At 44.2% G+C, this 26,132-nt stretch overlaps 2 protein-coding genes across 4 annotated transcripts in view; one reads left to right on the forward strand and one right to left on the reverse strand.

Annotated features, from left to right (window-relative positions):
* Positions 1-2,196: 2,196 nt before the first annotated feature.
* LOC119164497 (DNA repair protein RAD51 homolog 4-like) lies at positions 2,197-4,936 on the reverse strand. The gene has a single exon (XM_037416694.2). It carries the CDS (start codon positions 4,808-4,810, stop codon positions 3,818-3,820), a length of 993 nt encoding a protein of 330 aa, XP_037272591.2. The 5' UTR covers positions 4,811-4,936; the 3' UTR covers positions 2,197-3,817.
* Positions 4,937-5,823: 887 nt separating this feature from the next.
* Positions 5,824-26,132, forward strand: part of LOC119165440 (uncharacterized) — a 46,890-nt gene continuing 26,581 nt past the window's right edge. For 2 of the 3 annotated variants that reach the window (XM_075871872.1, XM_075871873.1), the window contains exons 1-11: positions 5,824-5,961; positions 8,085-8,198; positions 16,732-16,800; positions 18,600-18,693; positions 19,978-20,057; positions 20,920-21,023; positions 21,099-21,416; positions 22,053-22,362; positions 23,490-23,562; positions 24,637-24,832; positions 25,709-25,859. In XM_075871872.1, the coding sequence (XP_075727987.1) occupies positions 5,959-5,961; positions 8,085-8,198; positions 16,732-16,800; positions 18,600-18,693; positions 19,978-20,057; positions 20,920-21,023; positions 21,099-21,416; positions 22,053-22,362; positions 23,490-23,562; positions 24,637-24,832; positions 25,709-25,859 (1,512 nt within the window). In that variant the 5' untranslated portion in view covers positions 5,824-5,958. The remainder of the gene's footprint in view (positions 5,962-8,084; positions 8,199-16,731; positions 16,801-18,599; positions 18,694-19,977; positions 20,058-20,919; positions 21,024-21,098; positions 21,417-22,052; positions 22,363-23,489; positions 23,563-24,636; positions 24,833-25,708; positions 25,860-26,132) is intronic. The other variant, XM_075871875.1, reaches the window with a different exon arrangement.

The following is a 26,132-nucleotide window of genomic DNA, read 5'->3' on the forward strand; positions in this document are numbered from 1 at the left end:
AGGCATGCGACAAAAATACAGCGCCCCCCACAAATCATTAGAAGGGGAGGACGCGATTGACCTCCGCCGAATTCAAACGGGAGTCTTTCCCAATCTTCAAAGGTTACACAAAATTTTTCCAACGCTGTATGGCTTGTCCGTGGTGTGGCGGCTCGCCATCGCTCTACCACATTTCGTGGGGATGCCTAAAACGACCACCAAATTTAGATACCTTTTTAGGTCAGTACAAGCTTTGTAAAACTTTCGAGCAATGGGAGGCACAGCTCGCCAGCTCTGACCCAGAGGTGCAGCTTGCACTTCTGCGTAACGTCAGACAGACGGCGGCAGCCAGTGGAGCCCTGGACTTGGGGCCCCACCCATCAAGCTCATGACCCCTGTCCCAAACCCTTGCAAATAAAGTTTTTCTTTCCTTCCTACAGGAATAACCAGGGTTGACCTTCTTGGTTGTATGCTTAGTGTTGTGCACCGAGTCTGACCTTACTTGTGCGTTCCCACGGGATGGCTTTATGCTCTCCTATAGTAGAGTACCAAGTACTCTAAATCGTTAAACATTTTTTCTAAACACACTCTAAATCGTTAACTACATTTTCTAAATATACATGGGCAAAGTGGCATATATATCTCCCAGATGCCAGTTCACCAGGTTGCTCACATTTTGTTCTAAGCACATGAGCAATTTTTATTCACATGTAAAGGGTTCTTGTGCTCTACTGGCCAATGCGAGCAAAAAAGCTTTAAGAATTCTCAATAACACTCTCCCGTTGCACCATGTGAGACTAATAAACGTGACCGGGTACTGCATATTAGCAGTATCCACTTTTTCCTTAATTCAAATTGAATTAAGAAAAAAGGCAAATATGCAATATCAAACAGTTCATTGTCCCAGGTCTTAATTTTTCAGCAATAAACGTTTTCTTATGGAATGCCGTTTTAAGTATGGTGTTTACTTTTGTTTGCTTGCTTGAGGAGCGATATTCTAAGTGAGGCGGGGGAAGGTGTAGTCGTGTAAACTACTGTACTATATGCTTTAGTTGCCAAACTAGCAGAGCACAGTAAAACTGTCAAACTACCAGAGCACAGTAAAAACCAAAAAACATATAGGGTTTTCTTGAATGCTGACGAGTCGCCGTTGGCATGTTCAAAATGTAGATGAGGGTACATACCAAGTACAACCTCCTTAACTAACGTACGCCCTTTAAACTTACTAGCTCTGGGTGCCCAACAGAGTGCCATGGAACTTTATGCATTAGTAATGTAGCATTTATATATGACACAGGCAGGAACGCCAGCAAGCGCGAGAAGCAACAACACTCTTCCTTCTCTTCTTCCGCTGGCGTTCCCGCCTGTGTCATTAGTACATTAGCAAAGTAGTGAAAGGCTATGTTGTGGCACTGCAATACAGCCTGCACTGTAGGCCTTTACTAAAAGCAGCCAGTAACAGCTGCTTTTCTTTGCAGAAGCAAGTGACCCAAGCAGACTCCCACAACTTCTAAAAGTTGTGTCAAGTGGCTCATACAATTTCACGGCATGTAGTGCATCAGTTGTGTGATTGGTCCACATAAGAAGGATCTTTATAACGCCTAACTACCACCTGCCGAAGGCTGGTTAGACAAATATTTCAAATAAAAGGGTGCATAAAGCGTGCTGAGCTGGCAGGTGTGGCCATTAGTTGACATATAGTTGAACCTCATTATTTAAAAATAAAGATAAATTATCAGATGCAACAAAAAGAGCAAACACTGTCTCGCTTCCATTAGTGTAACATAAGTATGTTTACAACAAGCACTAGATATACTGAAAGACGTGTTGTTTGAGATTATAGTATTTGAGTGCATAACCATGACTATCTGATACAGTCTGGCATAGCAAACAAGGTGAGCAAGACAGCATCTTTTGTAGCTTCAACTAATCGCAAGAAAGTTTGTGTTATGAGAAGTTGGAATAGCACCAGAATTATATATATTTTTTTCATGGCAGTGCTTTTCTTGCATCATTCTAGGGTCTTCAACCTTTTCTTAATGTGTCTGGAGTAGTTTCGTAGGTGTTCATCAAATACAGTGCATAAAACTTTTGCCACGCACAGAATTATCAGTGGTTGAACTTACACTCTGTCAATCAGTTCTATAAATTATGCTGGCAGACTTGTACAGAGAATATTAGTTAAGGACATATAATGGAACACAAGGAAATATCCAATCTGTTTTGTTTTTCGGAAGTTTTCAAATATTTGCCTCATCCCTCATCCCTGTGGGTACATGCTGATTCTTGACCAGTTGTCATGTGTAGCATTGGCACAATGGTATCAATATGATTAAACGCTTTCGCTACATTGGACACATACCTTGACTTAACAACTTGCTTTGTCAATTTCCCTTTGGCAAACACCAACTTTGTCTTCATCAACATTTCTGAGTAGACTTTGCACACTGTGTGCTGTCATTAAATACTGTTCGCACCTCGGCACAGTCATTTGTTAACACTACATAAGCATGTCATTAAAGTGCGGCATATACCAAGACCCCGATATCACTATGGGGGATGATGGAGTGGGGGTTTATTAGAACCATCTCGGTTTTCTTAAACAGCCCCTAAAGAAATCTTAAAAATACAATAAAACAGGGTTTACTGGCATAAGCAGCACTTGCACAGTAGTTCTATCGACACTGGAAGCGGGCGGCGACAACCAACACAGGAATCACAGCACTGAGGCAAACAGCTTATGCTCGGCGCTTCTGGCTAAAACATGGCGCAACACGGCATATTGTTCTTCTTTCTCCTTAACACACCCTGGCGACAAACAGAAGCTATCCTGGCGAGTCAATGTGATGAAAGAAGGAAGGGCTCGTGATATGGCTTGAGGCGACTAATGTGCACTGTTTCGCAAACAATGCGGCGCTTGTCTGTGGGTGGCTTGACTGGCTCGATCACATATGTTGTATGAAAGCGACGTTCCAGGACCGCAATACTTTGGGGCAAACTTGGAGGACAGGCCAGGAGAGCGGAATGGCAGTCGAAGTCAGACGAGCAAACCTACGGCAAAACTTCGGACTTGCTGGTTGCAGTCATGGCATTCTTTTTCAAGGGCTTAACTGTCTGATGTGAATGAGCAAACCAAACTGACAACACCCTTCACCACGCCGCACAATTTCAGAAACAGGACTGAACTCGGAAGCGTCTGAGCATCCAGATGCTGCTGGCCAAGGGCTCACTACAACGTACTCTTTTTCTTCCTCCTTACAACAACAACAAAAAAGAGTGCATTGCTTTCTCAGAGCACTTCCAATCTTTGCGACACAATTCCTGATGCCAGCAGTTTGTTTTTATTATTTCGTGAGAAAATAATCTCTTTAGTGCTCAATACATACAGGATGTCTCTTGCTGATTCTTTTTTACCCTGCTTTAACAAGCAGGTGCATGCCCGTTATGCTTTGTATTCCATGACTATCTTGCACAGTCAATTGATTTCATTTGGTATTGTGCATTTTAGACTTTGCCAGTGGAGAGAACGGCGTACAGCTGAAAAGTATGAAATATGAATAGGCTCAATGCTTTATGCAGATATTTTACCCGTATTTTATGAAAAAATAAGTGACGAGGAGATTGCACCTGCAAGAAAGGTTACTGAATGTGAGAAAGAACCCACTCTCTCATCTTCCAACTCAGAGTGGTGCTGGTGCTCGTCAACATGCACCATATTCATGTGGCCAAAGAGCATCCAGGTCTTTCCTCTCGTGTCCGTGCTAACATGCCTCACTTTCGTCCGTGATGAAGGATTTACGCACCGGTGGACAAATCGATAAAGTAAACATGAAGAATATCAGGAGTTTGCAGCTGCGGTTGTGATTCCTTTGGGGGCGATCCTGAACTTTACAACTCTTCCCAGAACGCCGACATCGGGGCTCTTAACCACTCTCAGCTCTAGCATTTCGCTGCACTCAAGTAGATCACCAAGCAAGTTTAGCTCTAGTGAAACTGAGGGCACATGCTCCCAATAGCGCCCCAGGGCTGGTTTCATGACACCGCCTTCACCGGCTACGAAGTCGTTGGTGACCACGACGGCTATCCTGAACCTCGCCGCCAGGTACTGTAAGGCATCACAGAGGTGGGCCATCAGAGACAAACCGCCGACGTACTGGTCTCCCGTCAAGACGGGGGATGCGGCCTCCGTCAAGGAATCGATGATGATCATCTTGACCTTCAGCAAGAAGTCATCCTTGTATCGTGCTGAGCACAGCGAGTCCCTCAGTTGGTCCACGACCTGAACCACCTGAAGCAAGTCACACGCCGTAACGTGCCTCACCTTGCACAGAACGGTTTCGGTTCTGACGTCACTCCCACTTCCGGTCACTGAGAGTGACGTCACAATCTGACGCAATCTCTCGGGTGAGAAACAGCTCAGTGTGTCCACGTAGAGGGCGCCAAAGTGGCTGGCGACAGCTACATTTGCGGCAAGGCTGTGGCACAACTGGGTTTTGCCGCTGTTGCCGGCGCCTACGATCTCAGTGACGCGTCCGGTGTACACGCCGCCTCCCACGGCGTTGTCGACGTTCGCGCTACCCGTGCTGAAGATGGCAGTGCTTTCCAATAGCCGCTCGTACAGTTCGACCCCCGTGCAGAGCTTGGGAGCGTAGATGGCCTGCAGCGAACGGCGAAGCCGGATCACGTCTCTGTAGGCGAGACCAGCGCGCTCGGCCAGCGCTTCGCGTTCCGACGATAGGTATTCGAGCACGGTCCTCACGCCGCAGGCCCGCAGCTTGTCGACCACTGGCGCCGTCAACTCCGGGCAGAGTCCGACGCGAAGTATTGTCATGCTGACGCGATGTCCTTAGGTGCATCAGTTTTTTTCAATTATGCGTCACTCGCACTAGAGTGTACTAGCTCGCACAAGTACTATTTCAAAACTCGCCACATGAACACAATCGCAGTATGACTTGTGACTGGCTTTCACTGGCTTAAAATAATAACAATAAGGTCCCAAACTTTTTTTTTAAAGAAAAAACATTTTTAGATCAAGAAACTATGATCACGTAGGACGTAATTTTTACTTGGCGTATTAAACGTTCAAATAAAATAGTGTTTTTTATGGAATACTTTTTTTAATTGTAAAGTTACATTATTACTGATTATTGCCGCTAGAAGTCTACTAGTCTTCAAACTGTGGTATTGCAAAAGGCGATTTAATTTGAAATACTTAATTTAACCAACTGTTACTTTTAACCTTGAAAATAACAATATAAACAGGCTCAGCTCACTGCAAAAATTTAATTTTGCTTGTCTACATATTTTTTGGCGTTTGCGCATGTGTTAAGTGTGCCGCGTCGCCACTTCGCGTACCTGGCGTCAGCTGTAGATCAGCTGAAATAATAAAAAAACAACACAACTACTCCTTTCCGCTACTTTCGCGACTGTACTTGTAACTTTCAGATTGTGTAACGACACGTGAAAGCGTTCCTAGAGGCTTCCCGACGCTTACCTTAGTTCTGAGTTTACGCTTTGGTTAGGAATGTCGTTACTAAACCGAAAACGATTGAGCATTTTGCTTCTGCAAATAGTCACGATCGCGAAACGTTACAAGGATGGCTGATGCTCACGCTTGAAACGTGAAACAGTTACAACGCCTGTACACAAACAGGCTCGAACGGTATACCAAATAAACGCACGTAGACAACAACGTTACAGAAAAATACGCACGCACGCACGGACCGCACAAACACACAACGTCGTACGGCGCGGGGTTGGTCACGTGACACTAAGCGAGCCAATAGCGAATAAGGCCATGGGCAAGTTGTTGATGCGAGAGGGAGCGGTGTTTCTCCGATGCTACGAGCAGCCGTGTGTCGCCGTTCGGGAAGGTTTCGAGGCGATTTCTAGCGTTTTTTTCGTCGCGCACGACGTCAACTAGGACCGGGAACTGATCCGGCGGGCGTCTTCGACGCCCGCGAGCCTGACAAGTTTGCAATGGTACGTAAAACGTTCGACATGTTCGCCTTGCGCCATGAATCCGTGTGTGTGTTGCGTACGCTCTCGTACGCTGTGTATGTATGCTATGGGCCGCCTAGGCCTAACGGTGTCCGCAGTCGCCGATCGCAACTTGATCGCAACTAGCTAAAGCTTCTTCGACACCTCTGTGCCACACGTCCGTGCGAAAGTGCGTGCGTGTACCTCGGCGCTGCGCGAATTTCGTCGCCCAAGATGTCGGCTGAGACGGCGAGATTCTGGCAGGCGCGGAGTTTACGGGGAAACGTAAAAGCGAAAAAAAAATCATGAGCACGACGGCGGATGCCATGGGCTCTTTTCTTCTAGGTCACGCCGCTGGCCAGCCAGGCAAACCGAAGGGCACATCTGAAATCGAAAAATATTCCGTGCGTTTGAAAGATCGTGTAGTCATTATCGACGGACTTGAACTGTCGCTTGATAGCACTGGTCAACCGTCAGCGGTCTTGCGTTGGGGATGGCGAACGTAGCCATCATTTTTTTTTTTTTTTCTGCCGCTGCTTTGAGGTTGCGCGGTGGCTCTTCTTTCCTCGTTTGAGAACTTTGGCGGTTCAGACGTTAGCGAGGTTCGCTTTGCATACTGCGATCCGGCTGGCTTGAAGCATCTGAGCTAGTGCTGCATTCAGAAACAGCTGTCAAACACCTTATTAGGATGGCGGCCCCGGCATTGTCCCGGTTGCGAGCTCACAGCTGTTTTGGGCTTCAGACGCTGCGGCGCTAGGCTTTCCCTGCTGACGTCTCAATGTTCTCGTAGCAGATGTAATTTCTCAGCTACCGCATTTCTCTTCTTTCGAATCGGCCATGTCTGAAAGTCGGTCAAGTTTCCGTTCCTGCCCGGTTTATGACCTTCGCACGTTTGCCTACGTGAACCTGGAAGAGGAGGGGGTTTTTTGACTTGCAGAGTAATGGCCGATGCCTGCCTCAGCTCGCAAACCGGAGATAAAGAAATGATTGGGCTACGCGTCGCGATTGAACGTCCATCTTTTTTTTTTCTTCCGTTTTTAAAGCAGTCTTGTTTTGAAAGATCAAACGCACAGCTCACCTCTCTGAGTTCTTCCACACCCATATGCAAACACCTGGAAGTCATATGTTAGCCAGTTTTTGTGGCAACACAACCATGTTTGATGTGTAAATTATTGAGCGCACAGATAAATGTATCTCTTGTAATCGCGTCATGGTTTTCAGGCGTAGAAGCACAGCAACTATTTACTTATACATAGGAGACCGACTTGCATATGTTTGTCCCTGGCTTTACTGACTGTATGCCTCGTTCAATTGCACTTTATCCTGATGACAAATCTGACATTTAAACGCACCCGTGTGCCCAACGAAAGCGAAGTGCCTTTGCTCAATTAGCGTCTCGCAGTGGTACGTCGTATGACTTCATAAACGCGGGATGCATGTATGCAATCAAGCGTGACGAATAGACCCACGCATGCGTCGGTATCTCTACGCGAGGCAGTGTAACGCATCTGCACGCTTGCCTGTTTCATCGCTCCGTTGCAGCATGCCGGCATTCTTGGCTACAAGGTTTGTGAGGTAGTCTATAGTGTGAAACATGTAGTACATTATGCCAGCATTCTTTGCTGCAAGAAGCTTTGCGAGGTAGTCTGTAAATCTGAGACAGGGCAGTGAAGTTTTCCTGGTTTGACAATACACTGTAACTCTTGGAAGCAGTATCACCCATTATCTTGTCATCACAGCACCGTGCATGGTTTTTTTTTTTTATATATCTCTGTACCCACGAGATAAAGACAGTGCACCCATTACTCTCAAGTTGTAACAAGTTCAGAATCGTGCAAGGGCATTGCTTCAACCCTCCCACAGTGCTGGCAAATTTGTCTCTAGCTGGTGATACATCCATTATATTTAGCGACATGTGTAGTTTGCTACCGCTCTGCTCGGATTTTCGTGCAGCTGAAGCTCTTTATGTTCACTAAGTGCAAAGTTTCAAAGAACAGTGATATTATGCAAACCTGAGACCATGTGAGTTGTTGCAGGAAAGACATGGCTGCAGTGCATACATACTAGCTTTTAAAGGGTGTGAAAGATTGCCGACACTTCTTTCCCATTTTTTTTCTTAATTTCAGGCTTCGTCCGATGAGCCTTTATACCTGACAGTGGGGACAGATGTGAGCGCGAAGTACCGCGGTGCCTTTTGCGAGGCGAAGATCAAGAAGGTCAACCGCATGGTTAAATGCCGGGTAAGTGCGCGACGTTTCTTTGGCGTTTGTGTTTCTCATATCTGGCCTCGTGCCGTATCTTGGTTTCATAAGTGCAGATTTCATGAAGCGGCATGGGACCTTTTTTCACTGACCTCGTGCACGACATGTATGTCTTGTATGTTTGTTCTAATAATAAGCTCTCTTTTCTCAAGCTTTGAGAAATCGTCCACTTCAGACTGATTGTATTTTTTTGCGTTTAAAGGACTAGTCGGACATCTTGTACATGCAGGAAAAGCATGTTTGCCAACTGTGGAGAATTTTGGTAATCAACTACAACAAATCCTGTAAAAAAACTGTCGAAACACCTCAGCACTCGAAACGGACAAGGACGAAACAATACGACAGCACTCCTCTGTTTTTTGCACAGCAGTATTTTGGCAAGATATACCAATGCACCGCTTAAAAGGAGTATGTACACGGTTTTCGAGGTGCCCCTTGAGGGAAATTTTTTGCAAAAGAGTGGCTACTTTGGCTGGTTGGTATTCTATTTTTGAAAGATGTATACTTTCTTAGTGCGCAGGGAACGTTTCAGAAAGTGTGCGCTCTGTCCTGTCGTCTTTCTGAAACGTTCCTTGTGGACTAAGAAAGGACAACATTTTGTTTCCATGATATGCACTGTCAACGTTCACCATACACAGGAGCCAGGCAACATGTATAAGAAATTTTACGTTGATTTCAAACATTGCGGCCTACATGCAGGCTACACTGCAGAAATCGCCGTTGGAGTTACTGGACTACAATTCACTCATCATTCTTTACATGAACCTCGTCCAACTGACAACAAATGAGTAGCTGCTGCTACACTCATGGACAACTTTTTGTAGCAATGAAGGGAAATCTACGGGGCTGGAGCTGCTGCTCCTGTACTCCTCCATGAAGTGGTCTGGTTCGGCTCGCGTTTCGAACGACGGCCGTGTTCAGGTAATCCCACTGCACACAATTTGGTACGTCTGCTTCCACAGACATTTGTGAGTGCCATTCGACGCAAGCTCCTTTGACGAGTCGTCCGAAGAGCTGGAGGGCGATGAGCGCGCTCACCTAAACACGAAGAAGGACGCCATTGACTGCGAAGTGCACGTAGAACGTGCGACGTTTTCAGACGCACAATAACGCCAAATGACTGTTCCGAAAGCAACAACAAATATAAATATCTTCTGGGTGCTCACAGCGTCCCTTTGTAAACGGTATCCACAAGAAAATAGTGTTGTTCCTTCGTACACGGAAAATGCGGACGCATTTGTGGCGCTAGATTCTACAGCGGTGGCACACGCCCACTTTGGCTACGTAGCCTTCCCTTCATTGCCACGGAAAATTGTCCCCGAGTTTAGTATTTCACGAGTTGCTGGCTCTCTGTGGCGTCAAGGCTCGTGTTGACACGTTGCTGCAAAGCCACCCTCTCGATACCGATACCAATATTGCATTTTTAACGTAGCACTATTAAAGTACATTCAAAGGGCTCCCGAGCACTACGGCGCTGTAATTAGGGTTCTTAACTGTAATTAGGGTAATTAGGGTTCTTGACATCGGAGGTGTTTCATAGCAAGCAGCCAACAATTATTGAAATTTCATGTCGATACTCTTTGAAATAATGTGCCAGCTTTAGTGAGCTGCTTTGCATTCACTTTGTATCTACTTCTAATTCATAGCGAATGAAATGACAAAAACTGTTACTGGTAGTGCATGACAGCAGGGTTATCTCGCTTCTTTTATTTTTTTTTCTTTGGTGGTCTACATATTCCGAAGATGCCACTGAAAGTATGATACAAGTCCGTGCGGGGTTGGGAATGAAATGTACTAAACAAAAAGTTCTGGATGATGACCGAGCTATATTTTCAAATAATTTTGGTCTGTTTACAGATCCTTCTGCTGTGTAGCAGTTGTCACTGGTTTCGTATATGTAAAAAACCATGTTATTCCCTAAAACAATGCAGATGAGATGATTACCTCCATTCTAAATCGTTTCAGGTACAGCAAGATTCTCAAAGGGAACAAAAGGATTAACTCTAACAGCAATTGCTCTTGTTGATTGGTTCCTGTGATTCAGATTTTTGCCAGTGTCCGGCACTGGAATCGCGTACTTCTTGGCAAGAAAATTGCATAGGTGAACATATTTTTATCGTGCCATGAGGATCTGAATTCACTACTATACCGAATTTGGCTAGAATCTACATCACAGAATCCGGCCTCTTGGCTAATGCTGCGGTTGCCGTGAACCCTTGTACCATCTGCAGAGAGCACTCACTGACATCCACACCCTGACTCCAGTGCATGCTATGTAGCACAGGAGTTTTTCCTTGTGTTTTTAATGTGTTGATTTTTTTGTTGCAGCTTTGTTCCCAAATTAATCTTTCATCTTCTGCTTGTAGTGTCAGCGTTGTTTTGTTCAGCAGGTTTCGCTCTAGTGAAAACAGGCTTTGTGCTGACCCAGTAGGAGCTGAGGAGTCGCTTTCTTGCCATGCCACCCAGCTTTCCCCAGTGGCAGAGTCACTGAATATCGTTGTTGGAATCTTAAACCGAGACATAAGAGCTGCAGCATGTTGGGGAGGTGTGACAGCAGTGACAAGCTGCTTATGTACCTGTTGCTGACCGAAACTGGCAAGGTGGTCGATGAGGAATCGATGAGCAATACCCGTCACAGTTGCCGAAAAAAAAATAACTTATTGCCATAGTTTTCTGCATGTTTCGTTCTCTTATACTAGCATCTGTTTCATCTTTACCTGTCTCCTTGTAGCATTCAGTTTCTTGTAATGTTTACTTGATGTTGCTGATTCTTCATTTTTGTCAGGGGTAGCATAAGGCCCATGACTACTGGGGGTAGGCCAAGTTTGAACTTAGCAAAAGCAGTTCAAAATTAATGCTAAGAAGCCTGAGGCTTGTTCTACTGGTGGTCTGTGGTCAAGCCCACCTAGACAAGAGGAGGCAGAGAAAAAGGAGCCTTTTCTTTGCACCACCAGGATGTACAACTTCCATATATATATATATACGCTGCCTTTTTTTTTCCCCTCGCCTCTTGAAGTGAGATGGCTCGCTCTCAGCAGGAAATTTTTCTTCCAACAGACAATACATGAACAAGTCTAAAGACTTACTGCGCAGTGTAGTCCATCATCTATTCTGTCATTTCTGCAGGCTTCTGCAATTTTTTGCTAATTGCAACTGGAGAAAGCCATTGTGAGGAGACTGCACGTTTATTCCGCCCTGTGCTTCGCCTGGTTTCATTGTTGGTATGGCGTCGCTTAACTGCAGCAGCTTGGTTACACATTTTAAATTTGCAGTACTTTTCGTAGAAGAACGTAACGCTGCGTAGGGGCTGCAGTTCGCTGTGCTTCGCGATATCGAAATTTCTTCCAAAATGAGTAGGTTGGCATTGGTTCGAGAGTTCTTCATTTACTGTCAGCACAAGTGAAATATTGTACTAGTGAAATGTTGTTGTACGGAGCGACCGACATTCTCCTGTGGTTCACATTGCTCAGTGCCTCCTGTGCCTGCATATTTTACCATGCTGTGCTTTTTGTATTTCGTTAGAAGATGCCAATGAATGAATGATTTTTGTACTCATCAATGCCAAATTCTTTTGGACTGTTAAAAACTGGGCAGCACCGATGCATGTAGGGAAGGGTGTTCATCGTGAAACCTGGGGAGCGGCGAAGCGTGCAGTGTTTCATATCACCGTCACGTGCGCATGGTGGTGTCGGTGGTGGTGGTATGCAATAACGGATGAGTCCATAGCATGTTTCGGCCTAAGACAAGGTGATTCGGGCTAACATTGCAAAGAAATTTGCAAATGGTGTAAATTGTAGCTCTTGCACTACTGTCACACAGAGTAAGTACTGAATTTGCATATTTATCAAGAAAGTCAAAATTCATTGATGTAATAGATACTTGTTTATCGTTCTGTAAAACATTTGATGATTAGGCATTCGCTTAATTCGAACTTTTTTTCCAGTCGCATGAAATCCGAATTCAGGAGGTTTAACTGCACAGACTCGTAGAGCAAGGAAGTATGCAAGCGTCTCATAAAATGTACACACACACATGATCTGCCTAGTATTACTGTGTCATTACATAGCCATAGTAATACTGGGCATAGCGATTCAAGAGATAACCTTATAGCAGAACTTGTTCATGTAGAAGCAGCAGCACAAGGTGACACCTTGTGGTAATGTTCTCAAGCAAAATGTGCCAAGCTGTAGATTTTGTTTGCCTAAGATACTCTGTATAACTGCGCTACTGCTTTATAGATTCTCGTGGGATCCGAATATGGCTGACCTATAACTATACCTCTATACTATGCCTTTAAAGATTTTCTATGCACAAAAATGTTGGCTTGATGAGGCTTGATAGAAGATGCTTTGAGCATCTAGTTGACGCCATCATCAGTAAGGATCCCTGCTTTAGTGCTTACATGACCGAGCGTGAACGTAGAGTAATGTAAAGAAGATACTGCCCTTGGCTTGACTGTAGTGACAAATGATTTTGTTTTCATGACGATTCATCCGCCACTAGTTTTGTGGTTGTGGTTCTCGATTGCTGACACGAAGATCGCGGGATTGAACCATGGCAATGGCAGCAGTATTTTTGATGGCGGCAAGGAAGAGGCTAGTGTACTTATATTTATGTGCACATATTTCCATGAAGATTGAGACGATGGTTATTAAGTGTGTAAAGAAATCCAAAGCTACCATTTTAATGACCTGATATAAAAAAATATCACTGCCGGATTTGCTTCAGGAGTCCCTTGTTTTGACAAAAATGAGATATCCTTAATCTTCCTATAGCATGCTCTGCCTACATTGTGCAGTGATTCTTTCGGCAGTGTATGCATTTTGCTTATTGCTTTTTTCTTGCTTTGCTGTTACTCTGTAGACTGTCTCGGCTTTACTCTGAAGAGACATAATGCGTTCTTTGTAGATTGTTGCACTCTGAAAAAGAAGCAAAATACATTGAAGACAATCTGAAATTTACTTGTACAGGAACTTGTAGGAATTTGTTTCCATTAGCTTTTGTTGACTGTAGTGCCATGACTAACAGTGTTAATCACCAGCACTATATGGCTGGAGGGATCTTAGTCAGGGAGTTTTAATCTGCGTGTAGGTTTTTAAACATAGGCAGTGCATGTCTGAAGAAAAATAATCGAAATTAAATGTTGAGTTGAAATTATGGCAGTAATTTGGTTGGTAGCAAGAGATCTTAGCCAGGGAGTGGTAATCAGCCTTTCGTCCTTTGAACCTAGGCAGTGCATGCCTGAAGAAAAATGATTAGAACTAAATGTTGAGTTGAAATTATGACAGTGATGCAATCCAGCATAACTTTGCTGCATTTTTATTTCCTCGGAATGCATGCAATGAAGAAACATGTTAAGTTTGAAAAAATTGAGTTATTGCAATGAGTTGAGTGACCCAATTTCACCTTGCAGATATAATCGAATTGGAAGGAGAACAATTATTTTTGCATTGCACTCTCCTTTCGTAATTTCATTTTGTACATCAGCTTTTTTCTTTCCTGCGTGCACTTCACATGGGAATCGCGTGCACACCATACTGCATACCGAACGGGGCGAGGACAAACGCTTGGCACTGTCAAACTTGCAGACTGCCTCTAGAGCGGCAGGACTGCACAGGCCAGCACAGCGCCACCACACAGTGGCAAGACCACTGGTCGGGGCCTCACGCGGAACGGATTCTGAACGCCGCCACGTGCATGACCGCGCTACGCCATCACCCTTGCCGTTCAGCTCTCCCCTGCCACCCTGATCCTGTCCACCGCCAGCTCCTTCCGAACCGCCATGCACAATGCGGACACCGCTCGTCCCGGAATGGAGTCGCGGTCATCTGCACGAGCGAACCACGTGATTGCGGCTACACTCACGCTGATCTTCTCTCGGCCGGGCGACTTCAGGTCTTGCAAACACCGTTGGAACATCTCTGTAGCACGGAGAGCTTCAGAACTATCAGTGATCCGTGCGTCGGCGCAAAGGAGGGTGCTGGGAAAAACACGCAGTTAGGCTGGATGTTAGATGACTCGATTTTGCTGCTATGTTGGCAAGTGCTGCATTTTAGCATGTATAGGATGTATTTAGTATGTGTTTAGTTGCATTGTTTTAGTATGTATTTTAGCAGGACGGGGTACCAGAATGTATTTTGTGCTGCTTCCGGTAAAGTGGTCAAATTCTGCTTCATGATGAAAAGAATGGTCTAAGTGCGAAAGGAAAAGTACTCATTTTTCTACAAGTGCCACTTCTTTAAACAATGCAGGTGTAAGAATAAGTTATCATATCTGTTGTTGCATTACAAAATCCTTTTGCGAACTGATTTCTTGTGGGCTGCGATTTTGGCAAAAATTATAGGTCACCGAAACCAAGCGTTACATCAGCTTTATCAATAATAGCTAAATAAATTCTTCTAAAAGCATACTCACGTAGACCATAATGTTGGAGTAATGAGCTGTCAGGTGCACTTGTCAAATGCGGCACCTCGAGTGCCACAATGTGAGCTTTGGTCTTTAAAAGTTTAAAACTTCAAAAGCTCAAAAGCTTGCTCAGAATCGGGCTGAACGCTGTAGCTCTGTCAGATGTCTGATTTTGTTTTTAAACATTTAATGGCCTCTATACATCAAAAACTTCTATTCTTTGGCAAAGAAAAATCTTGTTCCTTTTTCAAAACATGAAAAAAAAAATTCTTTAGTGCCACACTTTGATAATTGTGTGTGTAGATGATGCGTCTGTAGATTATGATAAACTGAGCACAAATCTCGCAACGGAAATATATGCAGATATTCTTGCTCGAATTCATGGGCAACTCTGCGAGGCTCACACTTAATTGTGTCTAACGCGCAATCTGTGAATCAATGGAAACCTTGCGATTTTCTAAATGCTTGCAGAATGTCAGCTAGGCCCAAAAAGGTTCAATTGCTTTCTGTGCTGGTTTTGCTTGGTGTGTTTGAATATCCACAAATACTGTATATTCAATCGAATATCAACCTATTCCCTTCAGTCTTCACATCAAATAGCTGTCATGCAGTCTCACTTTTTTCGTTTACTATTTTGACGAACCAGTAGCAGTCTCTTTATCCTTAATATCGAAAACCTGAATGTTGAACATATTACTTGCAAGGTGACTTGTAGAATGTTTTATTAAGATATTGTTGCCATCCCACAGTGATTAATAGCTAGCTGCTGCCGCAGCTACATGTGAGGGATGTCAAGTAGGCTCGCAATATTTTGGGGACAGGGGCCATTGTGCCTGCTTGTATCACAATTGACTCTCATTAATTGCTTTCTGTTGTGACATCGTGAAATCGCTTTAAGAACTCGGCATTACCGAGATCAATTGTAAGTTTTCAAGCTATCAGGCCTAAGACAGCGTCTGTATGAGTCTCGGAAAGGCTTTGGCTTTTTGCCATGGGGCGCCATAGCATTCTGCGCATTTGTAGCAACTGGTATCCATAGTGGTGAGATGGTTATTCAATATTAAAATGCTCGTACTTCCGCATTCGCTTTATTGTTTGGCGGAACAAGTGTAATACTTGGAGCTGTGCGGTCTAAATTCATGATTAACCCTTCAATGTGGCTTGTGAAAGTACAGTGTGTGTTCTAGGGTCATTTTTACCACATATCTTTCCTCACACAATAAAGGGATACTGAACAACATCTTTGCCGCCACTATTTTCAGCCAATTCAATAGATTGGATCCTGAAATTGATAGAGACAACCTTTATTTCAAGCAGAAACTATAGTAAAATAATGAATTTAATGCGTTTTTCACAAACTGTCGCATCTAGTGGCAGCGCCGTGAACTAGATGATGTGGCGTTGGGTGATGCCAAACTCACCGGAAACTGGCCAGCCATCGCTTGTGTCTCTCGCCTCGCTCAACTTCCGTTAGGGTTCCCAGAACCGGTATGAACAGCAACAGCAGCAAACAATGCTTCCGGCTGGGGCAAAGCGCCAGCGCTTTTGTGGAAAGAAAAGAGTGGAGTGAAAGGGCAGCTGGAAGAAAGAAAACGGGGGGACAAAAACACGGGGCATCCTGCATGCGCCTTGGTGAGTTCGACGTCACTGCTCGCGCTCGCGAGCAGCCGCGGCGCCCTCACAATCCCTCCAAAATAGAACCAACTGTTCAAAAATACAGGAAATAAACTCGGTTTATCGAAATAGTGGCATCTTCAGAGCGTAACTTCGAAATTTCGTCAGTTTTTTTCCATTTTTGTTCAGTATCCCTTTAATCTTCATGTGTTGCTTGTACGTGCTAAAATGCGGTTAGCCACACGTCAAGAACTGAGCTATAAGCACGCCAGGAGACCGCATAAAACATGGTGACTTATTGGACACTATGGCAACTTCCTAGCTGTGTATTGCATCATAGGTTTTTTTCAAACACTCCTAGGAGATGATCCGCATTCCAGTCTGACTTAGTGTTTTCCTCGAGCATCCTCCTAAACGCCGAAGACATCAAGCGTTGTGCTGGGCTGTTTCTAAGTACACTCTCTCTCTTTCTTTTCTTTCTTTTCTTATTCAGGTTACTTTCAAGAACAGCCTTGGTACTCACGTCATCCCCGATGAGCACATCAAGGGAAACACATTACGGGTGGGTTTCGTTTCCACTATGGCTCGTTTCTTTATTTATATTTGTAACTGTAACGAGTTCAACTGCTCCAACGAGCTTCTTGCCGTGATGGTCATTGTAACATTGGAGGCTCCTGCGCTGGCTTTAAGGACTTTAGGTGGTAAGTGTTCATGTTTCCTTAATTGTTTATCGATATATGTGGAGTACATCGTGTGTGCCCGAGGGAACCGAAGACCGAGCTCGACAAGTATCGATGACTTTTGCTCAGTCAAAGCTTGTCAGACGCGAAACAAATGTAGATTTGATTTGCCAAACAGTGGTGGCCTCGCTCTATGATGTGTAGAATGCAGAAGCGCGTGGATACTTAGACTTGTGTGCTAGTTAAATGAAATAGTGACACATTGTTTCCGAAATTCCATTTTCTGCATCTGAATTTCTTAAAACAAGTGCCTGAAATAAATTTCGAGAGTGTCAGAGTGCCTGATGTAATTTGCTGTAATACATACTCGTATTGCAAACCAGTTCTTATTTCTGTTGTCCCAATAAGGCCGCGTCGTGATACGCTGTCCCTGCTTCATTCTCAAAACACTTTGAGAAGTTCTGACGTGTGGCGTGTTAGTTATGTGCAAGTTTCTCGCAATCGCCACAGCAATCGTGTGCAAGTTTTTGACAGCATTCATGGAAGTGCAGCTCAAGTTATGTGCCTTCATATGCCCAGTCAAGTGCCTTCATAAGCCTTATGTGCCTTCATACGCCTTAATATTTAGCCTTAATTTTGCACAACATTGAGAATTTTAACTGTGTCGTGACATCACAACAGTTTTGACAACAGGGTTTTTGATGAGACTCGTATTAGCACGTTAAAGAACTTCAGGTGCTCGAAATTTCCGAAGCCCTCCACTACGTCTCTCATAAACATATGGTGGTTTTGGGACAATAAACCCCACATATCAATCAATCAATGAGACTCATATTAGTCTTAAATTTAAGTTTGCACGTGCCTTTATATCTTCACACTTATATCTCATCCTTTTTGTATGTGATTATCTTATACCAGTTTTTGTAGCCTTAGAAAACATGTGCTGGTGCTCTGTTTTTTTTCCCCAAGTAATCACTTGTAGACAAATTCAATTCGCAGCTTTCCCACTCTTGGAAGTTAAATGTAAATCACTCAGTGAGGTTCACTTTTGTGTAAGCAATTTTTGATGTTTGTTTTTCTTATGATGCTAAACTACTTTGCTTTAATCATATCAGGCAAAGAAGACTGTTCACATGTAAGTTATTGCTGCATGTTTCTGTGTTTCACAGCAAAGTATGTATAGTTTGTTGTGAAAGTACTAGCTGCGAGTTCTTTTCTGTCGATGTTCATGTGATGCGAGTTGCTGCATTTAGTTCGATTGCATGAAATACGAGTGTGCTTGTGTTGGCAGCTCAATCAAATAACGCTGCTGTGTCATTTACATGGCATGAAGAGATTGCTATGATCAAATTGACATGGCAAACCTAGTAGCTGCATTTGACAAAACAAGTGTGTTGTCGGCATTTTCTTGGAAACACTTTTTTGAGGCCGCACACGCTTACAAACAAGTGATGAGGTGTATCAAAAAGTGAAGTAAGTTGAGGTTTCCAGAGGGTGACAAAGACTCGTTGACATTGCTCTCACACAGCGAATTGATGCTAGCACTCAACACGGTCTTTTTGTTGTGTTTGCGCATCACCGTAACTTAACCAGCGGAGCCATATTAGCGCATGGAATAAAATTACCAACACAAGAAAGGTGTGCTCAAACATGTTCTGCAAATTTCTTTTCCATCGAGCAGGTCGGTGCCCATGTGGAGGCCAAGCACCCGGATAGGAACCAGTACTTTGAGGCTGTTATCGGAAAACTGCTCGACTACAGTCAGTACACTGTCGGTAAGTATGGGACTGGTGAAGTGCTAAATGCTGCATTAACTAGACCGATTGGAAGGAAAAAATCCTAAAGCGTGTTGGCATTTTCTCTTTGAATAGTGGGACTGCGAATAGTTAATCGTAACCTTAAACTGCACTCGGAACATGATTATCACAAACTAAGATAAACCAAATTATTTGTTATGTGGACGTACCTTTCAGTGCGGGGAAGGACGGAGACGCAGAAAAACGTGCAAAGCGTTTGTGCGCACTGTTCATGTCTCCATATCCTCACTATTTCGTGCAAAAATGGCTACATTGGCATTGCACCAACACACCCAAAACGCTGTGTTGCTGTAGCTGTGTGCAACATAGAGACTTGTGGATCAATATTCTTATAGAATGATTTTTGATGACTTATAAGAACAAGTCATTGTATAATAACCATATATATAATCATATCAAACTGATTGTCTCAACGGCGAGCATTATATATTCATGAATAAAAGTAGAGTACCACTAGTGTAAACTTTAGCATGTATTCAGAACATTATTCCTGATGACATTGCAAAGCATTCCAAGGTGCAGGCAGAAATTTACGTTTATAACCTTGTAATCAAGAACTGGATTTTTTTTTTTTTAATCTGACTATTGTGTACTAAAATAGCAGCTCTCTGCGTAATGAATGATCATTTCATTGAAGTCTTTCTCTAACTTAGTTTGGGTTGGATAGAGTTCATTATTCCTGACGACATTGCAAAGCATTTCAAGGTGCAGGCAGAAATTGGCAGTTCACATTGGTAACCTTGTAATCAGAAACTGGATTTTTTTTTTCATCTGATTATTGTGATAAATGTTTATTTCATAAAAATAAATGTTTATTTCATCTGATTATTGTGTACTAGAAATAGCAGCTCTGTGCGTAATGAACGATTATTGAAGTCTTTCTCTAATTTAGTTTAGGCTGGATGGGGTTATGGTAGGACATTGCCTGTGCTTACAGTTTCTTCTGCTTTTTTGTAATGTGTAGGCATGTTTGGAACTTGCCCTCCTTTTCAGAAAGTGTCGGGCGTTTTATATTAATTTAAGTGGAGCAAGTGCCATTTACTTATATACAGCATAATATAGCAATGCCACACCTGCCCCAAAAGTAACTTTGTTATATCCAAAATTTTGTTTTAAACATAGTTTTGCAACACTGTATCTATGACAACACTGTTCATTTACTTCATTACAATCAATGATTTGTTATATTTGTATTCCCTAAATCAAGTTATGAGTGCATATATTTTTTTCTTGTTTATTCAGTGTTCGACGATGGAGACGAGACAACGCTGCGACGAACGTCACTGTGTCTCAAGAGCGGGCGACACTTTGCAGAAAGCGAGGTGCGCAAATTTGTTTCACACTTCATCGTGACATCTTGCACAGTTGCATTGCCGCTTGTGCATGGTGGCAGGGCTAGTCATTCAATTTTCAGTGTTGCTCCTTGTTAGTTCAAAATGAAGTGTCGCCAATTCGTCCAAACTGCAGTTTTACTCTAGCAGCTGCGTTGGTAGTTTGCTTATTTTATTGAGCAGTTACTGTAGTGACACAGTCTGCTAACTCAAGGGTTCTGACGTACCTGTAGGCTTGTTTTCTGTCATAAGTAATCTGCTCTGGAAGCTTTAAATGTGCACGTTGTGCCACTGCACCTGAGTTTACATATTCTATTCCTGGCCATGGCAGGCGCTCTTTTATCATGAAAAATAAAGGAACACCCGCACGCGTAGACTTAGGTACACATTTAGGAATCCAAGTTGGTTTAATATTCATTCGAAGATCTTAATTATGGTGTGCCTCATATTTTTATCGTGACTCTTGCACACAAGACCCCAGAGTTTAAGTTTCTTGTGCAAGTTTTCAGCACCATACCGAGAAGTACGGGAGATGTTTTTTAAGGAATATGTTATTGAAGGCCAAACCACCTATTCGAAAGAAAATAGACGCTATTCTCTCCAGCAGTGCTAAAGAAAGAAAAGGGCTCGTATACAGCCAACAAGAATAATTTCAGCATTTTACAGTTATTCTTGTTGTGTGGCGGCAGAGATTTTTTTCTGTGGTGTTTCAGCGAGCAAAAATCAGCACTACCTTTTTCTCCTGCAGTTCTCATTCTAGTTTCTTGGCACCGGTTTTTCAGCAACGAAAAAAATGATGTGAGGTCAAAAGGTCTTTGATGTGAGCCCATGTTTTTTATGCATTGTTTTGCAGACTTTGGATCAACTGCCCCTCACCAATCCCGAGCACTTCGGCACACCGGTCATGGGCTCGAAGCTCAAGCGCAAGCGTCGATCCATGCTGTCCATCGCTACGATGTAAGTGTCAGTTTGTTTGGCCACTCTCATACCGCAGGCAGAGCTAGGTTGGTACAGTACTGCACTGAGCAGTAGTCGTAATCTGGTGTACAGGGAAGAGGACAGCAGTGACGAAGAGTCGGCCCCGACTCCGGCTCCGACGCCTCCGCGCCGGGCCACGCCCACGTCGGGATCGAGGGGAAACTCCGCGGGAGGGAGTTCTAGGGCCACGACGCCATCGTCCTCGGAGTGGCGCATCGGCCGGGTGGCCATCTTGGACACTGGCGACAAGCGCAAGCGCGACTCGTGGGCACCCGTGCTCGTAGTGAACCCGACAGGCGCGACTGGTCCGGGCATCAGCAACCCCGTGCCTCGGGACGAGGTGGTCGTCCGGTCGTTCAGGGACGCCAAGTTGTAAGTGACTACTTCTTTCGTTAGGTGTGTGCCGACGCATACTGAAGTACACTGCCTAAACTGCTGAACTACTAGGTTGTTGTTTTGTTCTACAGTTAAACACCTTTATAAGGGGCATGCCCCAGGTAGCAATTCTTGTCTTTTATACAATATGTCTCTTATAAGCGGGGTACCTCGTATGCATTTTCCTATCCGCCGTATTTTACTGTATGCATACTGATGTCTCTTATATCAGTGTCTCTTATGAAGGGGTATGACTGTATTCGAAAACTCTTCATGTCTAAAAACCTGGGGCAGCTGCTTACTAATGGGGTAAAGACTGAGCAAACAACTTTGATATTCAAGATTGTTGTTAAACGAAGATTGAGTGCAAACAATGTGGCTCTTTTACTAATGGATAACCTAGATTAGAAAACATTTGCAATCGTTTAGCTTAATCTGGTCATGACACGCTATGAGCTAAACCAGCATTAATTATTGATAAGGAGTTTGTGCTCGAATGTAAAAGAATGAGTTTGTGCTGTACGCTAGTATGATAATGCGGGACACCACTTCTGGTCATTCACAAATAGCAAGGGAGCATGCTTAAATACACTCTCAGATGTCAAAAGCTAACACTTTCATTCACATGTGCAGTTCGCAGGTAAACAGGCGAGAGCTGCGCGAGTTCTCACGAGAAGACGCCACCGCGCGGGCCGAAACCAACCCTCTGCGCCTTGCCGTCGAGCGGGCGCTCACGTTTCTCGACCGAGGCGAGCTCCCCACTGGTTGGCAGGGGAGCGCCCTGCTCCTTTCCAGCGGCCCTGCCATCCCGGCGAGACCGCCTACTCCCTTGCGGCCCACTGCAGCGTCTGCGGCCCCTGCTTCTTCCGCCAACGACGCTGGCAGCGAGGGTGGCAGCTCGGCCACGGCGGCCGAGGACGACGGCCACGACTCGCAGTCGGACGTGAGTGCTGCCTTGTGCCTTTTCTCAGCCAGAAGTGCCTGACCTCTTGTGGAATGAGCTGCAGTTTTTTAGAATACTAAAAGCCTGTGATGCTGGAATAACATATTAATTCTATGTAGGCTGGTGTAAATATTCGAATGAATGTTAGTGTATTAGAATTCTCTTAGATTTGATTTTAAATTGTCCAAAACTCAGAAGTATTCGATAAGAACGGATAGATGCATTTTAGTCGGCATGTAACCTCTCGTAAAGGTGGTTTCAGTGCAGTGGAGGGGTGCTAAGCCATGAAGGCACCTGCTGAGGGAAAATCCGCACTGCGGCGAAGTCTCACTTTAAGGTCAAGTGAACATATTACCTTCATATCGATTCATCATTTTTTAAGTTTGAAAGCTTGTTCTCTCTGCTTGCTCAGGCCTTGTTTCAATTTAAAAAAAAAAAAAAAGAGACTGCAGGTTAGTTCGGTTACAACAAATTTGATAATTTTTTTTTTATAATATGCAATATATGCTATTTGAATTCGATTCAAAATTATTTTACTAAAAGCACTGTTTGCACAAGCATAATTTTATTCCATCAGTGCATGTTTCTGAGTATAGTACTTTGGTGCGCTATTGCAACGTTTGTACTGTCATGATGGGTTGACAATAAAAGTGGAATTGAATAAAGCAAAGGGAATTACAATACTGGTTCAATATCGGATGGCGTTGCCAGTGTAGTTTATATAGAAAGTGATCAGAGTTGTCATTCTGCCTAATTGATAAAACGATCATCAACTTTTTCTGTGGCCCTGTAATGCCAAATTTGATCAAGACTGAGCTGCGGCTGACACAGTGGCTGTGTCGAACTGACTGCTGAGCATCATGTGGAAGTGTTCAATTGACAAAATGTTTGAATTTATGACATTGATGAGGATGGTTTGAGTGTTTTCCGCAGAGGTGGCACTCGGAGTTCCGACTGCTGCGGCTGTTCAGTGCACCTGCGGAAGTGTCGTGGCAGAAAATATTTGTGATGCGATGCCGACCAATGGCCAGACACCATCGACGGCACTTTTGATATGCATGCTCCAACGCCCGCTTTGAGTTGTGTGTGTTGCAAGGTGCTGACGAGGTCATAACTGTCTCGTGCAGGTGTCGGACGATGAGCCTAGTGAGGAGAAAGACCGGTTTGTGGCACAGCTGTACAAGTTCATGGACGAACGTGGTCAGTGCTTCCTATATTTCGTTTGATGATGTTTTAAGGCTCATTCGTTTAGAGTGGAAGTGATGGTTTAACTATGTGTGTGACACCATGTGACGGAATTTCACGTTGAGGTAATAAGGGCTTTTACCTCGTATGTATACTTCTTTATGTTACCGGATAGAATCTGTGCATGCGCAGGTTTTTACAGAACATAAACCTTTACGTTTTCCGCCCTATCTCGCAAATCCACCCTCGTTCATAGGAACGCACGGTATCCGCACTGCGGGGGCTAGCCGTCGAGTTGAAATAAGACGAAGTGCGAGCATCAATAGGGATTACATTGTTTCAGCCGGATTACCAAAGCTTGACTGACCTAGGTTATGGACATTGTAAACGAACGAGCTCCCGACAAGCTAGACAGGTGGCACCATCTAGAGGGGCTATAGTGAACCAGGTAAACACAAAATTGTTATTGCAGAAACATTGGGCATTGTACGTCTGGTGCGAAAACCATGAAGCGACGTTATTACAAATGAGTTACCTTTTTAATAATTTCCGCCTCGAAAACATTACGAGTAAGCCAGCGTGTTCATAACTATGGTTCCGCGAAGTGTCACAAGATGTCGACACCATTGTTGCGGTGCATTTTTCACCCTTTTGCTCATACGAGAATACTGTACACGAAAACAAACATCTCATGATTTTGCCACAACAGTGATTCAATCTTATGGAAGATGAATTTAGTTTGAATGCAGCTAGCTTCACCATTTATGGTTTGCGAAAATGTAAAAGTATACGCATTTACAAACGTACGTAAAAGTTTACTTATGAGGAGCTGAAACTTTGAAAGACATGCATTCCGGTAAGACGGTAAACGCAAACCGATATCCGGTTACATGTTAAACGTAAAGAAGTATCCATACGAGCTAAACATCTCTAATGGTTCTCTCTGCATGAGATTGAAGAGAAATGAACCCAGAGTAGTCTACCAGAGACATGTCCAATCACACGTTTTCAATGGCAAGTGTCCGTTTTATAGCCTTTGGCACAAGCTCACACATGTTAGAACAGGTTGCACGGCTGCTCCTCGCGCAGGGACGCCCATCAACAAGGGCCCCTCCATGGCTGGCCGCGACCTGAACCTGTACCGGCTGTTCCGGGTGGTGAGCAAGCTGGGCGGATGCAACCGCGTCACCAACCACAACCAGTGGAAGACCGTGTACGCCCGGCTTGGGCTGCCATCGCCCGCCAACCAGACCAACGCCCACCTCCTTCGAACGGCCTACAAGAAGTGAGCATTCGCTCGTCTTGTGTACTTTTTTTAGTGTTGCGTGCCGCTGGGCATTTCATTAGGACAGAATAGAAAATATTTGGAGTAATACACCAAAACCTCTATGTAGTTAATTCAGTTATAACAAAGTTAGTAAAGAATAGCTTTGTCATACACAGTGCTACGAATGATCATTTATAACGAATTTGTAGATGTAACAGGGTATTTTTGTGCCAGTTGTGACTTGGTTGTAATGAGGTCTGAGTGTACAGTAAAGCTTGTTTGGTCGATTTCGTGCGACCCAGAAATCAGTCAGAAATAACCGAAGGCCAAGTTATCGAAATCATTAAGAAAACGAAAATTCTTGCATCAGTGCACTGTCATTTTCGTAAGCAATGCATAAGTTACCGTAATTATTTTACATAAGAGCAGTGCGAAAGCCACAATTCTGGTCATCCGTGACGTCGTTCGCTATGTAAATGCGGCTCAGGAACCCCATTTTTTTAATCGAAAGCCTGCACTGAACCCTTACCTTATTACATAACAAGAATGCGGACGTTGGCCACTCCTTTTTGTGAGCCCGTGGCCATTCTTGCTCTTCCGAAACACAGTTTTTGTTCCTTTGCATCACAAATTGGATGGACTTCACGCTCTAAGGATCCTTCAAATCAACAGGATTGCGGCCATATATGGCTGAATTTACCAGCGCTTGGTGCCACTGAACATTTAATACGCGTTTGAATTATCCAATTTTTCGAGTCAGCGAGTGTAGAACTAACAAGCTTTTACCTTTCAATAAAAGCTCGCGGCTGCATGCTCGTAAGGAAACCAGTGTAGCCCTTGTTGACACGCTGCTACAGGATTGACTTCTCTTTTTTTGCATGTTCTGCGAATGAGGTATCTGCAAAGCTTTGAAGACTTTTACCGCAAGCTGGGTTGCACGATGGTGTCGAACCCTCGATCAGGGAGGGTGCGGCACCGGTCGGACCGCATCATGACCCGCAACCAGGACCGGGGACTGGCCCTGTTTGCACGCAAGGACAAAGAAGTAAGCAAAACCTTCTTTTAAGTGCTTGTTACGTCGGAACAACCGGAAGGTGTCTGAACAATTGACTGAGAGAACACGATAACAATGTTATGAAAGGGAAAGATGGTTTTCTTGCTCAGCACTGCACTGAGTGCAACTGTGTGCCCTGTTTCAAGGACACAGTGACGCTGTATAAGCACGGATGAGCGCACCCGAGTTAATGTGAGGCTGCGCAGATGGCGCGCCAACAGGTGTCATGCATCAGCAAGCCCTCCGTGTCTCTGTCCGAAAAGG

This window comes from Rhipicephalus microplus, chromosome 8 (genome assembly GCF_043290135.1).
Source record: "Rhipicephalus microplus isolate Deutch F79 chromosome 8, USDA_Rmic, whole genome shotgun sequence".
NCBI classification, from domain to species: domain Eukaryota; kingdom Metazoa; phylum Arthropoda; class Arachnida; order Ixodida; family Ixodidae; genus Rhipicephalus; species Rhipicephalus microplus.